The sequence below is a fragment of the Xiphophorus couchianus genome, chromosome 4 (assembly GCF_001444195.1).
Source record: "Xiphophorus couchianus chromosome 4, X_couchianus-1.0, whole genome shotgun sequence".
NCBI classification, from domain to species: Eukaryota; Metazoa; Chordata; class Actinopteri; order Cyprinodontiformes; family Poeciliidae; genus Xiphophorus; species Xiphophorus couchianus.
The window spans coordinates 11,920,864-11,941,938 of record NC_040231.1 but is presented as its reverse complement, the minus strand read 5'-3'; the positions used below and the strand labels follow the sequence as shown (position 1 = coordinate 11,941,938).

Genomic DNA, 21,075 nt, shown 5'->3' with positions numbered 1-21,075 from the left:
TGTACAGGGGTGAGGCCAGAACGGATGGAGGAGTGATGCAACAGCGAGGGGTTTCTGAGCTACCTGTCGTCTCGATTGCGGCGCAGGCTGCCATGGTAACTGGCCTTGCTATGGACACTGCTGGGCTTACTTCTGGTCGATGCAGGGTGTCCATGATGAGTCCTGATTGGTTCGTCCAGATCTTCTAGAGCTGCCAAGTGGGTGGAGGAGGCGTGGGTAGAGGTGCCCTGCAGGGAAATACACAAACTTAAATTTTATATACACTTTACTTTTGAACTCTTCTGATTTTAATCAACAAATTTTACTATTTAGTGTTTTTATTTCACCATACTAAAAAAAAAAACTTTGGTCTTTTGCTTAAACTTGAAGTAAAAAAGTATTTGCAGAAAAGCTTTTTTGAATGACACAGTTATCAGCATCGTCTTTGAGTTGTGATGAGCCTGGATCTCCAAAAAGAACATTTCTGACTCCAACTCCTGTTATTTATACCAATTCTTAAACCATTCAGTGTCATGTTTCATTTCATCTTACAACAGCCACCAGAGGTTTGTTATTGTATACCCTGAAGCTTCTGCTACACACTGTATATCTTTTTTGGCTGAAAGTGGTTGCAGCCTGCAGTCCTACCTGTGTAGACGTCCCTCTTGACTTCCTGATAATCGGGGTGTTGGGTTCACGCAGCAGAGACTGAGCAAAGTCCGGCTGCTCCTGTAGAACCTGTCGGGACTCATTCACCCCACTGCTGTAGAGAAACCAAACATGGAGGCGTTTATTTCTATGGAGTTCTAGAGTTTTGGGCCAAAAATCAAAACTGGTTGCAGTTAACATGCAACCAGTTTTGCATGAATCAATGAGATGCGACATGGAAGAGCTCAGCCTGTGGCACTGCTGAAGTTGTTGGCCAATGAAGCTCAGTGATATCAGGTCATTAAACCAGGTTTAGTATTTGTGGTACTATGGTCAGCAGAGGGCAGCATGAAATGCTCTAAAGCTTCCTGGTAGATGTGCTGACTTTAAACATGATAAACACAGTGGGCCGACATCAGCAAATAACCTGAGTCAAAAATCAATAACTAGAAAACTTCATAATGGACCTGAAGTGAGTCTAGGAAAGAGTGGAGAGACAGAATCAGATGAAATGCAAAAATGTTATTTAATCTACAAAGTGAAGAGAACTGTCCCCTAGCAGTATAAACCATATCATAACTTTTCAGTATTAAGACTCTTTATTATGCCATACTCTTAATTTTCAATTAATCAAAAATGTTGGGTTAGCCTCCAGCCATAAATACTTAAATAAGCAAATTCTTGAAGTATAATCATTGTATTTGAATCTATTCACTAAACAAATGTCATTTTCTGATCACTAATGAATTCATATTTATGACATTTTAATTACTGAAGCATTTAACAGGGAAAGGCTTTTTTTTACTGTGCATGGAGAAAATTGAATGTTGATTCAAAGAAATATTATTCCATCATAGTAAAGTAAGTTAGATTACCTAGAATGTTATACTTGATAATACAGTGTAAAATAGGTTGCTTCTTGTAAAAATCTAATTTCTTTATCAGGTTTTCTACACGAGACTAAAAAAAACCCAGAATCACAACTAAATGATTACAGTTAAAACCTAAAGACATAAAACATGTGATAAGTCATATCTGTAGAAATTTCAACATTTAAACAAAAGACAATCACATTTCTAATTTTCTAAAATATTTAGCTGCAAGCAGTTCATTCTTTACTTAACATTTGAACCTATTTGCAGTACATTCCTCCAAAAGTTAAATCCCTTTGGTGATCATCATCATGTGGCTTTATAAATATTAACCTGAAGGCGACTTACTCTTTGCGTCTGCGTCCGTGCAAGAAACTGGCCCATTCAAAGCATGTCTTCTTGCTGCCCACCCAGAACACAGAGGGAATCCCCACCACCAACATCATCAGGTATTTAATCAGGAACAGAACCATGGCCGGCTTGCTGGTCTGCTCAACCTAACAGGAACAGAAACATGTTTAACTCCAGCAGCAGCCAGTCAGCTTTAAAATAACCACTACTGTGAGAAACAAGAAGAAAGCAGAGTCATAATAAAAGCTTTTGCCTAGTAGATTATTTTCTCAACAATAAAGACATAGAAGCTCTGAATGCCACTGAAACAATTTAGAGATTAAGGGTCTAAAAGTATTCGGCCCGGACATATGTTTTTATCCCAGCCAGTCATTCAGGATGATTGAAGATGAGAGTAAATCCAAGTAAAACCCGCCTGCTTTAACAGCTGAACTTCAAACTGGGTTCAACTGCAGTGTCTTTGCCTTCAGCTGAATGATAATTCTGCTGCATCTCCCAGTAGAGGGCAGGAGTTTATTATAGCTGCTGCTCTGCTTTATAGATGCATGTATCAAACATAAACACCAGAGTATTTTTATATCTACTGTACGATCTAGGGAGCGATCTATATTCCTACAGGTTTATATCTATTTAACCTGTTAGGAGCCCAGAAAGCAGACCACAAACTAATAAATGCCATTTGCAGACTACCTTTTTTAAATGGTGAGCTGTTGTGGTCTTTAATATTTTATGACAGTAACAGCTTATTTTCCCCTCATGATATGCATAATAAATTCCAAGGAGAGGAAGTCTTTAATATTGCTTAAATCTGATATTTAAGCAATATCTGATGTTTCCTGCTCATCAGTGCAAGAACTAAATGTATAAATTGGGACCTTATGTAATTAAATGTAACATTAATTCCTCAAAAGTATGTATGTGTGAGCACAAAATGCTGCTACCAACGGATAAACATTGAAAATATAATACTGTGAGGCAGATTTCTGCTGGGAGCAAAAATTTATTTCCACTAAACTTCAGATCAAACAACTGTATTATTAAAATGAGAAATGAAAACATTTTTTCTTATTCTTATACAATTAATCACAGGTTTTCAGTCAGAAGTCTTACTTTACCAAATTGAGTCAATAACTGGATTTTGCATTTGTTGCTTTCATCATATATATATATATAAATAAAAAAAACACTCAAACTAAGGTTAGTTTAGATTTTTCCCAGCTGATACAGATATTTGTTTTATACTGAACTCAAAACAAAGTGCATCAACACATGATTTTGGTTGATGCATTTATAGACTGGAAATTGCGCAACTATTCAGTTTTCTCAGTTTTCAATGAGTTGGGGAAAATAAACTCAGAGCTTTCAGTATTTGACCCGATCAAAGGAAACCGGCTGGTTCTGATCTCTGGTCGATTGATTATTTGATCCCCGATTCAAACATACAAAACAATGTTCTCATTTCTAGACTTTATAAACTCAACCAGGAAATGGGCCTAAAGTAAATCCCATGCTTTAGAGCTGTTATGTAACAAGGAACCATGATCATAAGAGAGCAGCCGGTGCATTAAAGACCTTTGCTTTGCCCTCATTATTTCAGTAATCCATTCCATTTGCTGCAACAAAATTTAGCTGAAAAAAAAAGTCAAAGCTGAAATGCTGCACCTACTTTTACAGTGTTAGTGGTAAAACCATTATCTTCTAAACCCAGAAGAAAAGAAAAGGGAACCATGGGACTTTAGAATATTACTATCTATAATCCAGAGACACAAGCTACTTGAGCTACAATAATAAAAACAGAATATACAATTTTCCAAAGGTATTAAACTGTTTTGTCCGTCATTCAACGTTGACACATATGATCTGCCTAAGGGACAAGTCCAGTGACACACACACGGACTGAAACACCACAGCAACATGCAGCAGAGGTCTGTCACACACACACACACACACAGACCAGTAACATAAGCATTTGCACCTGTCTCCAAACACTCGTATAGCCTGTCATATGGAGGCCAACACTTGCCTGGAAGTCTAATGCAATTTGAAAATGTTGTGCATGCTTTCAACAAGGAGCGGGGGGTCCATTTTTCTGGTTATTAATTTAGTAGCAGACTGTACAAAAACACCGCCCTCCTACTGCTCTTCATAAGCGCTACAAAGCCTTCATAGAGAACAGGCAGCAGAGCATGACTGAGAAAGTCTGGAAGAAAGAGACACCAGCTGAGAAAAGGGAGGAGAAGGCGAGAAGGGGGAGACCAAGAGATGGAAAAGTAGGAAAAACCAGCCGAAGGAGTGAAAGACAAGACGACAAGAAGACAGAGGAAAACAAAGATTGTAGCGTTTTGGGGAGTCGGTCTGGAGAACTGCATTATGTGAGCTAATGATGCGTACAGCACTCTGGTGTCCTCCCTCACCCACACACACACACACACACCCACCAGGGTCTGGTAGTCACAGCAGCTCACACACAGACCTTTTGCACCGAGTTATTAGCTCAGAATATTGCAATTTGCTTTTAAGTTTAAATTGGCAATAACAAAACTAATGATTTGTGGAAAAAAGCAGGAAAAATTAAAAAGATAAGTAATTTATTAAATGCAAGTCATTTATTGAATTTCTGGAATTGACCACAGTAAGGGATTTTTATGAGATCAAAAATGAAAAACAATTACCGGTACAATGCAACCTAACTTTTATGGTTATTTTTGATTTATTGTATAGAACATTATGATGGTTTGTGGCTGTTTTCTTCACTCGTGACCTGGATGACTTGTCATTATGAATTTTGCTATTGTACAGCAAATACAGTGATAAAACCAACTGGCCAAATGTGCTGGAGCTCTGGTTGGGTTGCTAGGTAACAGGGATGGGCTCGGGAGAGGTTGCTAGGCAACAATGCAGAGCCCGCTGTGACTTAAAATAAAATATACTTTATTGCTCGCCAAGGGGAAATTACTCACATAAGTGATATTAAGTAATGTAAATATGACTCAATATAAATAAATTAATATAAATTGGGAGGTTTATTTGAGACAGCTAATTTCCCAGATGCCAAAAATCCTTAACTTACTCTAGAAATTCTAGAATAAGTCAGAAATATAAGAAAAAAGTCACAAATCTTAACCCACTTCCCCCTGAGATTAGGTGTAAAAAAGTCGTATATAAAGACTTTTTTACACTCCGTCATCTTTTTCACAGAGGTTAAAACTGTGGAAAAGATGACAATTTCTTATGCTGTGTTGAGCAATCCCTTTGTTTTCCTTTACCATATATGGGCAGGGGATGTGGTACCGCCGACAGTTCTCCTCCATCCACGTCGTTTCCCAGATACCCCGATAGGTGTGTTCATAAATGTAACAGCCAATCACTGTGAATAAGGGGGCGAGGTAGAGCACCGAGAACACGCCCATTCGGATCATGAACTTGACAAGTTTGGCCTGGTTTTCTTTCTCCAGTGGAATCTCCATCCGGACCCGGTTCAGAGCGATAATTCCCACTAAAAGCAGCGAGATGCCAACCTGAGGGAATAATGAAGCAAATGAAGAGGGCACTCAGACAGACGTGGCGCGATTACAATGAGTGATTAGTTCTTAAAGGGTACAGTGAGGCAGTCCACATTTCTAACATATCATTCGCTCCTTTATCTCTTCCACAATCAATCATTTATCCCTTCTTTCATCACTGCTCGTCTAACTGAACTCACCGCCACATTGAAGCAGAGTGGTGCCAGAACAAACCACCTCAGGGCATCGATGTCATACAGGCCTATGAAACACACTCCACTGATCCCATCTCCCTCGATCTTATTCAAGGCCAACAGGGAGACAGTGAGGGCCCCTGGGAGGCCCCAGGCCACAGCGTGGAAGAGGAGGGCTTTCTTCTCAATGGCCTCGCTGCCCCATTTAGGCACAGCGGCCAGGAACCAAGTGATTGTCAGTACGACCCACCACACGCTGCCGGCCATGGTAAAGAAATACAGGACCATGAAGAAGAGAGTGCATGGCTGAGAGAGAAACAACAGGCAGAACGAGTTCTGTTTATTCAACCATGTGGAAGGAATCCTTTGGGATCAGAATAAAAACATTCCCATGACAAGATTTGTGATGTTAGGACACAGGTTAATCACTCGCCTTGTTGTGAGAGCCCTGTGTGATGGTTGAAGCTTTGAACTGGGCCGGGCTCACTGCATTGCATGCTACTCTGTCCTCCAGAAGGAAACCCAAGAAGAAGACCAGCGACACCATGACGTAACACACAGCGTAGAAGATGATTGGCCGCTCAGGGTATCGGAACCTATAGAGACACAGTTGATTCATTTCTCTGGTTCACTTTCTAATTCATAGTTTTAAGCCTTCCAGACCAAACGTATCGGCGATAACGCAGCCAAATGCAGTACCGTAATTCCGCCACAGTTTGCGCCATCTGAAAAATTCCAACGGTTTCTGAAAGGGGGAGACGTTGCGCTTTCTAGCCAATATTGGGTTATTACGGTAATTTCACTCCCACCTTAGCAGGGAGTGAAATTAATCTGAGCGGCACTCTTAATAGATTGTAGATTGTGAATAACTTGCTAGACATTGAAAGTTCCAGCTGTTATGGATAAATGGGCAAATATATTTACTCACAGGACATTTGAAGAACTACGTACCATTAAAATAAGCAACAGGGAAAGAGGGATTTAAAACTTAGGTGTTAGAGTGTTAAATATGCATACTAAAGATTTGTTTTCATTTCAGATTTAATTCACAGGGTTTTGTAAAAGAAATATTTGGTAAAAAAAAAAGACAAAACTACTCTGACCTTGTAACATCGATGAGAAACGTCAGGAACGTGAAGAGCGTTGCAGAGAGACAAATAATAGAGACGACTCCAATGAAGTATCTCATAAAGGTGAGCTCCTGCTGGCTGAAGAACATGGACGGGCAGGGAGCAGAACAGTCCTTCCTTCCCATGAAGGAGTAGCCCAGGTCTGGGTCAACCTTGAGCTCTCGGGGACACCAGAAGCCGTAATCTCTCTGGACCGTCATGGATGACTGGTCAGTGGGTTCTGGGCCGGTCAGCAGGTCCTCAGCACGAGGGTAAGGCTCATCACAATCTGGAAACCTGGCAAACAAAACACTTTGTCGGAACATCAAGCTGAATCTGCTACAAGCTTTTCTGAGATTTCAGTTTATGCAATCACACATTAGGTGTCTTGTCTTTTCATGAAGCTATTTTCAAAATCAGTATGTTTACTTCCCTTCCATAACATCAAGCTGAAAGGACTTTTAGGACCAAACATTATCTTGGGAGTAAACTTAATTGTAGATCTAAGAAGTTAAGTGATTTGACAAACTTTGCCCTTACAGTAAAATTTTAGTTTTTAGCTAGAGCTAAGCTAAGGTAGATTTAGGTTTAAAACCTATGAACATTTTATTCTGACTGAAAGTATTTTAAGGTTCTGTAGCTGAAACTTTAGTTTTTCGAATTAAGATTTTTGTCACAAACTGTCATACATTTCTGTGACAAATTAAAGTTTAAGAGTGATTTTCATAGTTTGTAAAACTAACCTCATGCTTTCAGAATATTTCTCCTCATCTTCTCCTATTCACTGAATAAATCCCTTCATAAATCTTCCCTTTGTAAACTCAAAATCAACCTGTAAACTTTGCCCTCGTTGCTTTCGTTTTGGTTTGACGTGTTGAAGGACCTGTCCTCCCTTTATGGATTATTCCAGCAGTTTTTTTCTGTGATCCACCTGGGATCTTTGAATCAACACCTGGTGACAGATGGATTCAAAAGACTTTTACAACAAACTATTCTCAAGAACGACCGACTCTTCCAGGTGGTCTAACTCAAAGTATGAGCAGAATAAAGAAAATTTAAGCACACTCTAAATTTGACTAAACAATGACCTTAAAATGTAAAAGTATCAATGCGCAAAGATAGAAATGCAGATTCTACACAGAAAAGTAAATAGGATTTTAAAAATATTTTTTGTTTGTTTTTCTTATTTATATGCTCAAGTTGTCTCCTTTTTTGTTTTTGTGAAAGAAATGTTTGTTTTAAAAAAAATATGAGCACAACAAATAAAAAGATAAATCATGTCTGACATGTTGATTTAGTATTTGCTGTGTTCTTTGTTGTGCTCTTATTGCTACAATGAACAGCCGACCTGTAATATCTCACACCCAGCACTAACTCAACATGATGAATTACATAAGGCACTAGAACAATAAAATAATGGGTCAAATGTTAAAATGTAGTTACAAACTGAAAAGGGGTGTATGCAGTTTGATCCCGTATGTTTAGTTTATCTCTTGCTTATATCAGGAAGCACAACCAAGATTTATCTAAAGAAGTCTGTGAAAGATCAATCTGATTAATTCCAGCATTTAATTTGAATGTATTTATTTTTACGGCTGCAGTCTGACATGGCCATAGAAATCTGTCTACACAGTTTAAATGTTGGCCTGGGTTTTTCCATCCTTACCTGCTGCACTCCATGTCATCTGGCCAAGCTACTCCGAATATCTCCATGAGTTTGTGGCACTCGTCTTTGGCCCGCTGGCAGATGGATCGACACGGCATGGACATTCGGCCGTATTCTGTGCACACCGGTGCATACAGGGCGCACAGAAACATCCTCAGGTCGGCACTGCATACCAAGTTCACCATTGGGTGGAAAGGCTTTGGAAATAAAACAAACAAAAAAAAAACAGGTTTAAGCTGATAAAGCTCCAATTCACAAATTTATATTGAACTACAAAGTAAAAAATCTACACCTTGAAGAGGGGCACGACCTTCTGCTGAAACTTACACCACCACAAGACATGACATGAATATTTAGAAGCTTCTGAAATATGAATCACTGCAATCATTTTAATAAACATTGCTTTAAGCAGAGTCCATGAACTGGGCAAACAAGCAACAGGGATATTCTTTACATCGATCATTTAGTCCAGTCATACTGGTGGCACAAAACATCACACAATCAGAATAATGATCTGTAATGTAGTTACTATGTCCACTAAAATTTTGATTTATTGACTGTTAATTATTCTTGATTCATCCAAATCTATTGCAGTTATATTTCATCCTGAGAAGCATTTGAGATACTACAATTTAATAACTAGTATCATAACCTTATCAATAAATAGAAAGGTCAAAGGTTATCCTTCAGATATATTTTAAGATAGCAATACTAACCTGGTTAATAACCCCAGTTTAACAAAACTAAATCTCGAGATAAAGATTACTACTATTTCTGCTCTCTCAACAAACAAAAACAAATGTTATTTCTGGTCATAAAAAACAAATTCACTTATGAAGGTTATGTTAAACTTGTTACTCTACAAACAGTAGCTCATCAAAAATTACATGTCCTATAATAACCATGGAAAAAATAATTTTCTATATGAAAATTAGTAGTTTTTTAAAGAAAAAACTTCTAATTAATTTAGGTTTTTATTCTACATTTTTGCCAAACTGTCTCAAAATGTCCAGAAATGTAATGGATAACAAATATTGCATATGCTAATTGGTATTTTAATGTGTAGCAGAGGGAGAAATTGTCGTTTTAATGTTTCAGGTCATGTTCTATATTCTGTTAATGCCATAAAACAATTCCACATGCTGTGATAATCTCAGCCTGCGCCTGCTGCACACGTCACAAAGCAGTGCAGATGTGAAATGAACATGCGACAAAGAGCTGCACTTAAACCAACTTCTTGTCACAATCAATCGTATGTGCTTACAAACAAACACTCATGCACCAGTAGGTATATGTGCGTGCCAGAGTGAAGTGAGGGCATGTAAGGATATTTTGATCGTTCCTCAATTGGTGTGTTCTAGATCCACAGAGAGGAGAGAAGCTCCACCAGTAAATGGATGCAGCGATGCATGAGCGGTGACATAGATTTCAGAACTGCACGGAAACCTGTGGTGCACAGAATCATCATCATCATCACTCAATAATTCAAGGATTTTACAACCTGTTCGACATTTGAATATGTTATTTTAATTCTGTTTATATAGCACCAATTCACAGTAAATGCAGTCTCAAGGCAGAGGACATTTTAACAATATACTTAAATAATGGTCCAGGCACCGAATAAACTATTGTCAGCATATAAAGACCAGAAGTTCAGATTCACACCACTTGCTGCAGTTCTCCTCTTTAATAATTAATTACACAGTAGAAATGACACCAGAAGTAGTAAAACTGAAACCCATTATTCATAGAAAAAAGCTACACAATTTGACCTCAACTTTATTTTTTTTTTAAAGTTTGTGACATTTGCAATAAGTGCTTTTTTTTACTCTATTCAGAAAACTAAAACTAGTGTGCTTATAGAATTGTTTTTGCATTTTACATCCATTGCTCACAAACATTTATCATAAATGGAGTTTTAAGGAGTTTCCCTTTTTCCCCAGTTCTGAATCTCAAGAACAACCAAAGACAGACTGTCCACCCGTCCAACCCAGACTGTATTTAGGCCTCAGGCCATGTGTGAGTGGCAGCATCTTTCCGAGTGTCTCTGTCTCAAAGAACAGTCTTTTTTTTAATGCCACCTCAGTCAAACTCCACATCAAATCTACTTCATGTGTCCTCATTCTGCCCATGTCCTCTGTGCATTTTTCATGTATTTAGTGTGTGTCCCAGTTATTGTGTTTTCCAATGTGTGGTGCATGAAGGTTTGCGTGTCTGGAAAAGAAATTGCATGTGTGCCGCTAGCTGTGTGCAATTATTCCGACATTCAGGGCAATTGCCCCCCATCTCTCACAACAAAGAGAATATTGATACAAAGTGGCCTTACTGTGCCAGGGGGGGACGGGGTTGCCAATCAGCGATACATGGAGAATAACTCCAGTAAATTGCCTGACATTATGTATGTCAGTTGTGATGGACAAGTGCAGAAAAGGAAAGCAGGAAAACCCCTAAACCTGACCTGAGGGTGAAAGCAGGCTCCCACTTAAACACTGAAAAATATGCTAGAATAAGATGGGGGTGGGGACAACAACATGTCATACGCTAGAAGAGAAAAACGTGGTACAAAACCTTCCCTACATGGATCTCTCCATCTGCTCTTACTCACGTTAGCATTTTTTACTTTCTTAAATTTACCTCACTATCGCCCTGTCTTAAATTTTTCTTCAATAATTCAAGCCCTGAATACAACCTCAACCTCACAACACAAAACAGTCCCAAAACACAAAAAGAAAACAGAAGAGTAAGCAAACGGCAAATATAAAATAAATGAGGCAGACAGACAGCTGCATGTTGGATAGGAAATATACACTAGTGAATGTTTCTGGATTTATGAAAATATCACTTAAAATATAATTATCCCGACAAGTCACAGCTCTGCAGTCATGTCTGTTAATTGTGTTTTTCTGTCTCAGATTAAAATCAACTAAACATGACAGAAGCCTTGGGAATGACATCATCACTTGTTACACTAAAATAACCCATTTCTGAACTTCACTCAACCCAGCTGTAAACTTTGTCCATGTTGATAAAATCTAAAACCTTAGTTTTTTTTAAATTTCTGTACAGACGAGCTCTGAATCCACACAGATTTTAAAAAACAGAAGCAAAAGCAACCTTCTTAAATGTCATGTTGTTTCTCATTAATGCGCCTCAGACACGGAGTCAAAATGGTTTTGGAGGGATTGGAGACCTGGCAGCTCTAGTGTCAGCATGCAAAAAGCACAAACTGCACCTCAAATGGAAAATGATGCATTTTCAGTCAGTGCTCATGCTGATCTGTGTGCTGCAGATAAAACAATGTACAGACAGTGTAGTTAGTTTGAAGACTGAGTGCATATTAGAAAAGTAAAATGTTGGGTTCAATTGCACACTTGCTTAGATTTTTATTTGCATTTGTTCATATTTGAAAACCTTTTTCTGCTATAGAATTACACACATCTTAAAATTCAAATAAAATACATTGAAATCGAGGTTATAACAAGAGAAATGCGAAAAACGTAAGCAGATATTAACACTTTTCCACGTCATTGTCGACAGATTTCTTCCTGCAAATTTATCATAATATTCTCTAGAGTAGACAAAGATGGTTTTCACTTTAGCAACTTAGCAAAACATTAGTGAGAAACAAAGAATACAGTTTCAGATGTCATTTGTGCTCATTTCAGTGCAAGAAGAAGCACTTCCAGCTGTATTTAACAATCCAAAGACAAATCACAAACATGTTAAAATGATAATTATGAGGATGTTAAAGAAAAACAAGCTACATCTGAAGGAAACTGAGCACTCACATAAGTCAAAAATAACCTGAAAACTTTCAGAGAAAATGCTGGAAAAAGAGAAAACGCTCAACGGGTCCACCGCTGCCTCAAAAGGAGGATTAAGTTTCTTTTTCTTTGCTCCTTCTCTCCACAGGGGAGGGAGAGCAAACCAAGGAGAAAAGCTAAAAGTAAAAAAATAAACAACAAAAAAAGGAAAGGAATGGGCCATGTGATTAACAAATGCACAATGTAAGCAGTTATAGTTTAGGCAAACGATACCAGGTACAGCTGAAATGTTGGAGGCACAAACTGACTGAATATTTTTAACAAGAGAGTTTGAATAAGTTTAATCACCAGACTAAAACATCTTGAGAATAAACAAGATGGGTTGTTTTTTTTCTTCACCAATAAATGAGTAACAAGGACCTTTAAATGAAGACTTTATGCATACATTTGATGCTTTAAGATGCAAATCTTTGTTTACATTTTATGTTGTGGTGTACTGTAAATAACTTTATCAGAGAAAAATGTGTGACTTACATCTAAAAAAGCAATTAGTGGCAGCCAAATTATATAATGTCTAAGAGTTTTGCTTAGCCTGTGGCTGTATTTTTGTGTTAATTGGCGGGGATGGGTTTCTGAAGGTGGGCTCATGTTTGGTAAATGCAGGAGGAGCAGAAGAAAAGTCAGAAAGTGGGGAGGAACTGGGGAAATAAAAGGAGTGGCGTTTTCTCGCTGGATTAGAGAGTCAAATGGATTTGTAGGACTGCTTGGCGTGAGAGCCTCTCACTTCCTAGAACAGTGACGAGCTTTGTGCTGTGGTCACATCAAGGTGACAGGCTTTTGTGTTCCAGCTGGGAAAGACGCAGGTCTTGAACTGGCACCAATCCACCCATTTTAATCAGAGTTGTCCCACTCACAACTCTGGAGCCTGGCTGTCAAATTGTTGCTGGATTTCCTCAAGTAGTGTTACTGAACGATTCATTTCTTGAGATAAGAATGAAGTTCTCAAACTTGGCATACAATGATTACCAAACACCTGAAATTATAAAGGATGCAGATGTGGCCAAAATGTGGCCTGGATTACAGGGTTCTCCCCAGTGTATGATAAGCCTGGCGGGCCACCAGGCTTTACTTGTACCAGACTTAGCATTGTTGGTTTATTTAAGATTTTTGAAATGTTTGCATTTTTTAAGATTTTATAGTCGGTGTTCAGATACTCATCTTCCAATAACACATAATTATCAAGTGATATTTAAAAATTTTCTCTCAACTTTAGACATTTTTTATCTCAAAAACACAGCGGGCCCCTGGATGAATGACTGCCGAGCGCCCCAACCACCAGGCTTAGCAAGTTTTCTGAGGGAAACCTTGTATTATATCACCTATTTCTAATTTTAGAGAAGATAAATGTGGTATTTCCTTCATAAATCTTGCCCAAGTCCATCTGGAAACATCATTTTCATACTCTTTCTTCTCGTGCCATCTCTGTGTCCCTCCCTCTCAAATCAGCGGTTCAGAGCCTGCAGTACAAATGTTGTCAAACCGTATCAGCTTCTTCCATTTCATAGCTACTGCATAATATCCCAACAACATCCTGTCTCCACTGGCTTTGAGGGCCAATCCCTTTACTCTCTCTCCTGCAGCAGAAGCAATAATACTTCTATTTGCTTCTCCGTCTCACTTCCCCACTCAAACTATTAACAGCATCCTGCTGCAATGCATTACAGCCAGCTCAGGTTCCCCTTCCCTCTCTGCAGTGCTAGTAAAGAGTATTGTTACAGCTCACTGTTATATAACAGACATATGATGACTTCATCCCTCGACTTGCACCACACACGTCCAATTTTGAATATATATATATTTTAGGGCTGTTGACATGAACACATTAATGCATTTAATCCAAGAAGTTTAACGCGTTAATATTACATTATGCAGATTAATCTTATAACCTATTTTGACATCAAAGCCTCTCCTGAAGAGAGTTACTTTGTTCAAGGCAGCGCATTTTGACGGTCTTGTACTGCGGTCAATAATGCAGCAAATGTAAGTGGAAAGATGAGCGAGGAAAATCAGACAAATTTTGCTTAAAAAAAAACAAAACAGAGATGGATTTTGGATAAAAACCCAGGAAGGTACATATATGAATGAATTATATAACTCATAATTCATATGAGAATTATGAGTTAATGCTCATATGAATTAACTATAATTCATATGAGAATGGTGAATTATAGTTAACATTTATAAATTACATTTGAAAAATAAAAAATGACTTATTTTAAACCTTCCTGAATATAAAAACCTGGAAAACTGAGATGTTTGGTTTCAGACAATAAAACATTTTCCTAAACATTTTTTTGAACATTTTCATTTTTGTTTTCCATTTCAAGCTCACAAAGTTAATCATATCGATTAATTAATCTGATAAAAACAATTTTAATCGATCGACAGCACTAATATTTGTATTACACACAGTTCTCTCCATTTTTAACTCCAGCAACATTTCCAGTCGCTCATTTCAAAATGCACACATGGCAAAATTTGCCCACGGGGAAATTCAGCTCAGACAGACAGAAATGTTTGTGGTGAAATGCACAAATTCTGATGCTCTCTCAATAATCTCTGAGCGGACAGTTAAAAAAAAGGAGCCATTCGTCACTCTCACCCCCTTACGAGCGTTTGTTTGTAAGAGGGTGAGAGTTTATCCATGTCTATCTAACATTCAGTCGAGAGAACCGAACAAAGCCGCTAATGGCATTCCCCTTCACGCTCACTTCCCCTCCTCCTCTCCTCCCATCTTCTTTCTCCAGTATTCAGCTCTTTTTTTTTCTTTGCTTCCCATTTACTCCGTACAATCACACTGACAAGCGTTTGTCCACCTTCACTGTTTCCTTTTTTCTCCTTCCAGCAACAGCATTCATCAACTCTCCTCACTTTGCTTATCTGTCATTTTATATGGGTCAGAAACTATGAAGCCATCATAAAAACATTATCAGTGTTATTTAAATGTCAAATTATTTTCAAGTCAAACTGAAGACATTTCAGCTACGTTGAAAATAAATGCTAGTTATTTAGAGTCTGCTCCCAACAGAACAATAATTTTTAGACCTGGTTACATCTGTAAATTATGACGCATATTTGAGATTCGTTCCAAGATTTTGAATCTTTCTCTCCAAGATTAGAGCAAAAACACATTAATTGTTGAAACAGCTTGTAGCAATGAGGCAAATCAATAAATTTTATGCGCTTTCACCATTTCAAACTTTTGGTGAAAGTCTGAAATGTTGTTGATAAACATTTATAAAATTCCCTAAAACTACTCAAACATGAAACAAAAAGATTAAATAAAAATTTGTCCAGCCAATTACTATTTTTAATTCAATTCTAAAAGAAAGAAATTAATCAGAGTAAATAAATTTTTTTTTAAATTACAAAAATATTTTTGAATATCCATAAAAATTGTATCTGTTGGCGGGCGGTACTAAATCTGCTCTAATATATTTGTTATGAAGTTCTGCAAGTTAACCAACCAAAATGTTAAGAGTCCATTTGAAGAGCAGGATCAAATAAATATATACAGTTTTAATATTTAAGCAACATTAGTAATTTCACATCTAAAATCATTAATTATTGGCACGTTTAAATCAATATGAATACGTTAACGAATACATTTAAATCTACTCCTAACAATATTTAATGTTATATTTGGAGAGTATCTGCCAAATGCAGAAACATTGTGGCTTCTAAAGCAGCTTCAGCACAGACTAATGTCTGACCTTGTATGCTAATAACTTTTTATGATAAAATAATGTAAAAAATCTAATAATAAAAAAAATCTCTCTTAGAACAAGACCTCTGTTAGACAAAATGCCCAGCTGAGTGAATTATGGGAGGAAGATGTTAGAAAAGCATAACGCTAACCCAATCAGGTGTCGGATGTCTTGATGTTGTTATCCACGCTAAGAAGAGGCTAATCTGATACACTGTGATGAAGCCTCAATTAAATTGGATCTTTGATCAGCTCCTTGCTCTGCCTTTGCGAGATAAGAACAGAGCGGTTTGTTCTGGAGTATTCGTGCCTGATATCAACAGGCAAATATAACTTTAGCAGCTAAATAACTTGGTTTCCAGAAAACCCTCTTTAGCTTGTAAATGCAGTCCGTTCTCTGCGGGTTTATTCCAGAACATGCCACACATCATCCAATTTTCCTCTCCCACCCACGCCTGCCGGTCTCCCTCCCTTCCTCCATTCCTCTCCATCTTTCTCTGCCTATTTAACTACCATGGCAACAGGTGATGTGAAGACTCGCTCATGGCCAAGCCTTATTCAGGATAACAAACACATTCACTCACGCGCATTGTAGCAGGGCTTCTTTAATGGGCGAATAATCTCAAGAAGTACAGACAACGAGCTCGCACATGAGACGACACAGAAAGTGTGAAAAGGTGAAGAAAAGAATTGGATGAGCGTGGGACAGGAAGGTCAAACAGGAGTGATAAAGACTTAGAGCAGAGTGCGCAACAACAGGCTCGAATCAGATCACCCACACACAACTTACACAACAAGCCTCCTGCTTTCCACCTTTACAGATGTATTTAATAGATCAAACAATAGGACGATTTTGTTCTTAATTTTCAAGAAATAAATTTGCAAGTTAACGATCAAAAAATTAAGAGAGACAAGCTTCAGTAGAGAGGGATAAATGCACAACCACAGCAGCTCATCCTAATGCTGGTCGTCAGCTTGATCACACACTACTGTAGAACTCAGAGAAACTACAGGAACATTTAGTTTATACATCACTCAACCCAGAGCAGAACCAAACCTTTTAGAACAAAAAGATCCAGAGACCTTCACTCAACCCAGAGCAGAACCAAACCTTTTAGTTAGAACAAAAAGATCCAGAGACCTTCACTCAACCCAGAGCAGAACCAAACCTTTTAGTTAGAACAAAAAGATCCAGAGACCTTCACTCAACCCAGAGCAGAACCAAACCTTTTAGTTAGAACAAAAAGATCCAGAGAACTTCACTCAACCCAGACCAGAACCAAACCTTTTAGAACAAAATGATCCAGAGACCTTCACTCAACCCAGAGCAGAACCAAACCTTTTAGTTAGAACAAAAAGATCCAGAGAACTTCACTCAACCCAGACCAGAACCAAACCTTTTAGAACAAAATGATCCAGAGACCTTCACTCAACCCAGAGCAGAACCAAACCTTTTAGAACAAAATGATCCAGAGACCTTCACTCAACCCAGAGCAGAACCAAACCTTTTAGTTAGAACAAAAAGATCCAGAGAACTTCACTCAACCCAGACCAGAACCAAACCTTTTAGTTAGAACAAAAAGATCCAGAGACCTTCACTCAACCCAGAGCAGAACCAAACCTTTTAGTTAGAACAAAAAGATCCAGAGACCTTCACTCAACCCAGAGCAGAACCAAACCTTTTAGTTAGAACAAAAAGATCCAGAGAACTTCACTCAACCCAGACCAGAACCAAACCTTTTAGAACAAAATGATCCAGAGACCTTCACTCAACCCAGAGCAGAACCAAACCTTTTAGTTAGAACAAAAAGATCCAGAGAACTTCACTCAACCCAGACCAGAACCAAACCTTTTAGAACAAAATGATCCAGAGACCTTCACTCAACCCAGAGCAGAACCAAACCTTTTAGAACAAAATGATCCAGAGACCTTCACTCAACCCAGAGCAGAACCAAACCTTTTAGTTAGAACAAAAAGATCCAGAGAACTTCACTCAACCCAGACCAGAACCAAACCTTTTAGAACAAAATGATCCAGAGACCTTCACTCAACCCAGAGCAGAACCAAACCTTTTAGTTAGAACAAAAAGATCCAGAGAACTTCACTCAACCCAGACCAGAACCAAACCTTTTAGTTAGAACAAAAAGATCCAGAGAACTTCACTCAACCCAGACCAGAACCAAACCTTTTAGAACAAAATGATCCAGAGACCTTCACTCAACCCAGAGCAGAACCAAACCTTTTAGTTAGAACAAAAAGATCCAGAGACCTTCACTCAACCCAGACCAGAACCAAACCTTTTAGAACAAAATGATCCAGAGACCTTCACTCAACCCAGAGCAGAACCAAACCTTTTAGTTAGAACAAAAAGATCCAGAGACCTTCACTCAACCCAGAGCAAGAATCAAGCTTAGAATCCAGAGAAACTCATCTAGAGAAACTACTCATTCCCTCAGATTGATATTTAGGACCATCGACTTCATAGAATCAAACATGGAGAACCAACATCTAGTTTCATCAGATCAAGAATCCAGAAAAAACCCCACTAGTTAATAAAATCAGTCAGTGTGGTTATATCAATTACTCTGACATCAACAACATCCCTACCTAATACCAAAAGTGTTCAGTGATAAACTTAAACTTTAGGGGTAATTCCTGATCAACTCCAGTCTGCGGGGTGAGTGATCACATTTTGGAGGATAAAATGTAATCCCTGTGGAATCGTCACTGGTAGCAGAATCTCATCTCAGTGGATTAAATACGTCTCCAGTAGATTTTGCAAGTTTTTCATAGGTGCAACCCACATCCTCAACTCTGCTGCTCAAAATTCAAATGCGTTGCATTAACCAATTTGGAAACACTTACAAGGAAACACAGCAGCTTTTCGATGGTATAAGATTTACTGCAAAGAAGCATTTTCAGAAAGAAAAAAAATGTTTGAATAAACAACTTTTTATTTCAGAGCTTCTCCCCATTTTAAATAAAAACTGTATTTAACATAACTACAGATATTTAGTTATCTTGCATGTCATTTTTTCCTCTCTCTACAAACTAAAACCCATTGGAATAATGTTCAGCTGCTCTCTGTTGGAGCTGATTTGATAACCCGTCTGCATTTGAAACCCTAAAAGCATTTTTGGGGAATTGAGTGCCATGTAGCTTGAGAAGTGCACAATTAGAGCTTTTAAAGCCCACGCTCTGCAGAATGCTGAAAATGTTAGAGCTACATTGTGTTGAGTGGCTTTGCGTGACAAGAGGATCAATGACCATTGAGTGTGTGTACGTCTGCGTGTATATGTTAATGCTAGTTGGGATTAGCACAAAGGTTTATACATCTCTAACCGGCCACATTTATACACACGCCTCATGGTGCAGGTCATGGGTTCAGATTAAGACTATAAGACATGAGTAACCTATATTTGTGGGTCATATCTCTGTTAAATACCAAAGGACAGTGCCTAAAATTAAAAACAAAAAGTGATGGTGAAAAGTTTATATATACACTCACAGTGGGTATGAGATATGTTAGCATTTCAATGATACAATTGAAACTCATCTAACTCAATATTAGTGATGATGTAAGGATACATTTTAGCAAGACTGGACAATAATTCAGTAGTATATATCGCGATCAAGACCTGATCAATACCAATATTTAATACGTCTGACTGAATATTCAATAATTTCACTGAACCCTGATCCAGAACCACAAAGCACTCTGGGAATTGTAGGCAGAGAAAAGCATGTAGCCTAATGTGGTGAAACCAACTAACTCGCTCACGCTTTGGTTACCTAGCAACAACTCACTCATTCTTTGGTTACCTAGCAACAACTTGTGAAGTAGCTGCCAAAGCAGTAGTTTAAGGTTTAACCATCGTGCCTCAGAACTGCTTAAAGATAAAAAAAAAACAAAAAATAAGGGCGTGAGGGGAGAAAATGAGCACAATAAACTAGAGAAATCCTGTCACCAGATTGGCAGCATTTATGATGCTTAAAACAAACAAACATAAAACAAATCAAACGATTATCAATCGACTGATCTGAAACCATCATACTGATACCGTATCGTCCTGCCCTACATTCGAGTCAGAATGTACAATTCTTAACTGGGTGTGGATTAGAGGAAAAAAAATCACTAATTAAAATGTTGACATCCAATGAATATTCAAGTTTTATGTAAAATTATTCCACAATAAAGAAAAAAGGTTCAGGTGCGCCCTTAAGGTCCAAAATTAACAAGACACTGATGCCCTTTATTGAGTAGATGGAGCCTTTTCACAAACATATTTCTATATTTCGTTGAATGTTTGCACATTACAAATACTTGAAAAAAAATGTGTTGAACAATGAAATTGTGTAAAACTTGTGTAATGAAGCATCAGCTGTTTATAAGGTTTGAGTTGTGAGTTCTAACACTTGCAGGTAGGACATTTACTGAATCGTTTTTCTTTGCTTCCCCTCATTTCCTACAGATTTTAGTACTGGCTCAGAGCTCATCAGTTTAGCCGTTTCCTTCTCATATGTAGCCACTAAAAGGAGCTATTAACACTTAGCATTTTTCCTAAATACTCTTGGACCAGCAGTGATTTTGTGTTTTTTTATGCTCTGTCTTGTCAAACCCACAGTTGGCAGCAGCAGATGGATGCTCACTCTGAACCAGGTTCAGCTGGAGGGGATTTCTCATCTCCACTGTCGCTACACGCACGCTCAGAATGAGTGACTGCTGCAAAGTTGTTAACTTAATACAACTGGATGTCCACTGACGCTCACAAACTGACATAATAGACTGAACTTAACGGCATAGTTTTATGATGATCGAAAAGGAATATTTGTAATTAACCGAATCTTTTTACAGGATTGAACTGTCAATATCCTGCATATCAAGTGACTTCAGATGAGCGTTGTTATTAAACAGTGTTGTACACGTACATTGAAATGAACTGGTGTTAGCATTAAACACACCAACACTGTTTAAGGTGAAAACTAACAAAACTAATAATTGACCTCATGCTTTGCAGCAGAAGCTTTCTTCAGATCTCACTGAGGCATTGTGGGGTTGGATACGAGGCAGTGGCAGCTAGGTGGATGGGAGCAGTCTGCCAAAAAGCAGCACCAGGCAGCGCCTTTGTTCTGTTCATAAATAAATGATTGCTTCATTTGGGCTGGCAGCTTCAATAGACTGTCAGAATAAGCAGGATAATCAAGAGTTCAGCTGAAATAAAC

General features: G+C 38.2%; 1 protein-coding gene across 3 annotated transcripts in view; it reads right to left on the bottom strand.

Moving 5' to 3' along the window:
* Positions 1-21,075, bottom strand: part of LOC114142969 (frizzled-3-like) — a 33,737-nt gene that overhangs the window by 2,179 nt on the left and 10,483 nt on the right. For 2 of the 3 annotated variants that reach the window (XM_028014629.1, XM_028014632.1), the window contains 8 exons: positions 8,323-8,519; positions 6,651-6,953; positions 5,981-6,143; positions 5,554-5,853; positions 5,117-5,368; positions 1,848-1,996; positions 628-742; positions 64-227 (listed from right to left, as the gene is read on the bottom strand). In XM_028014629.1, the coding sequence (XP_027870430.1) occupies positions 64-227; positions 628-742; positions 1,848-1,996; positions 5,117-5,368; positions 5,554-5,853; positions 5,981-6,143; positions 6,651-6,953; positions 8,323-8,519 (1,643 nt within the window). The remainder of the gene's footprint in view (positions 1-63; positions 228-627; positions 743-1,847; positions 1,997-5,116; positions 5,369-5,553; positions 5,854-5,980; positions 6,144-6,650; positions 6,954-8,322; positions 8,520-21,075) is intronic. The other variant, XM_028014631.1, reaches the window with a different exon arrangement.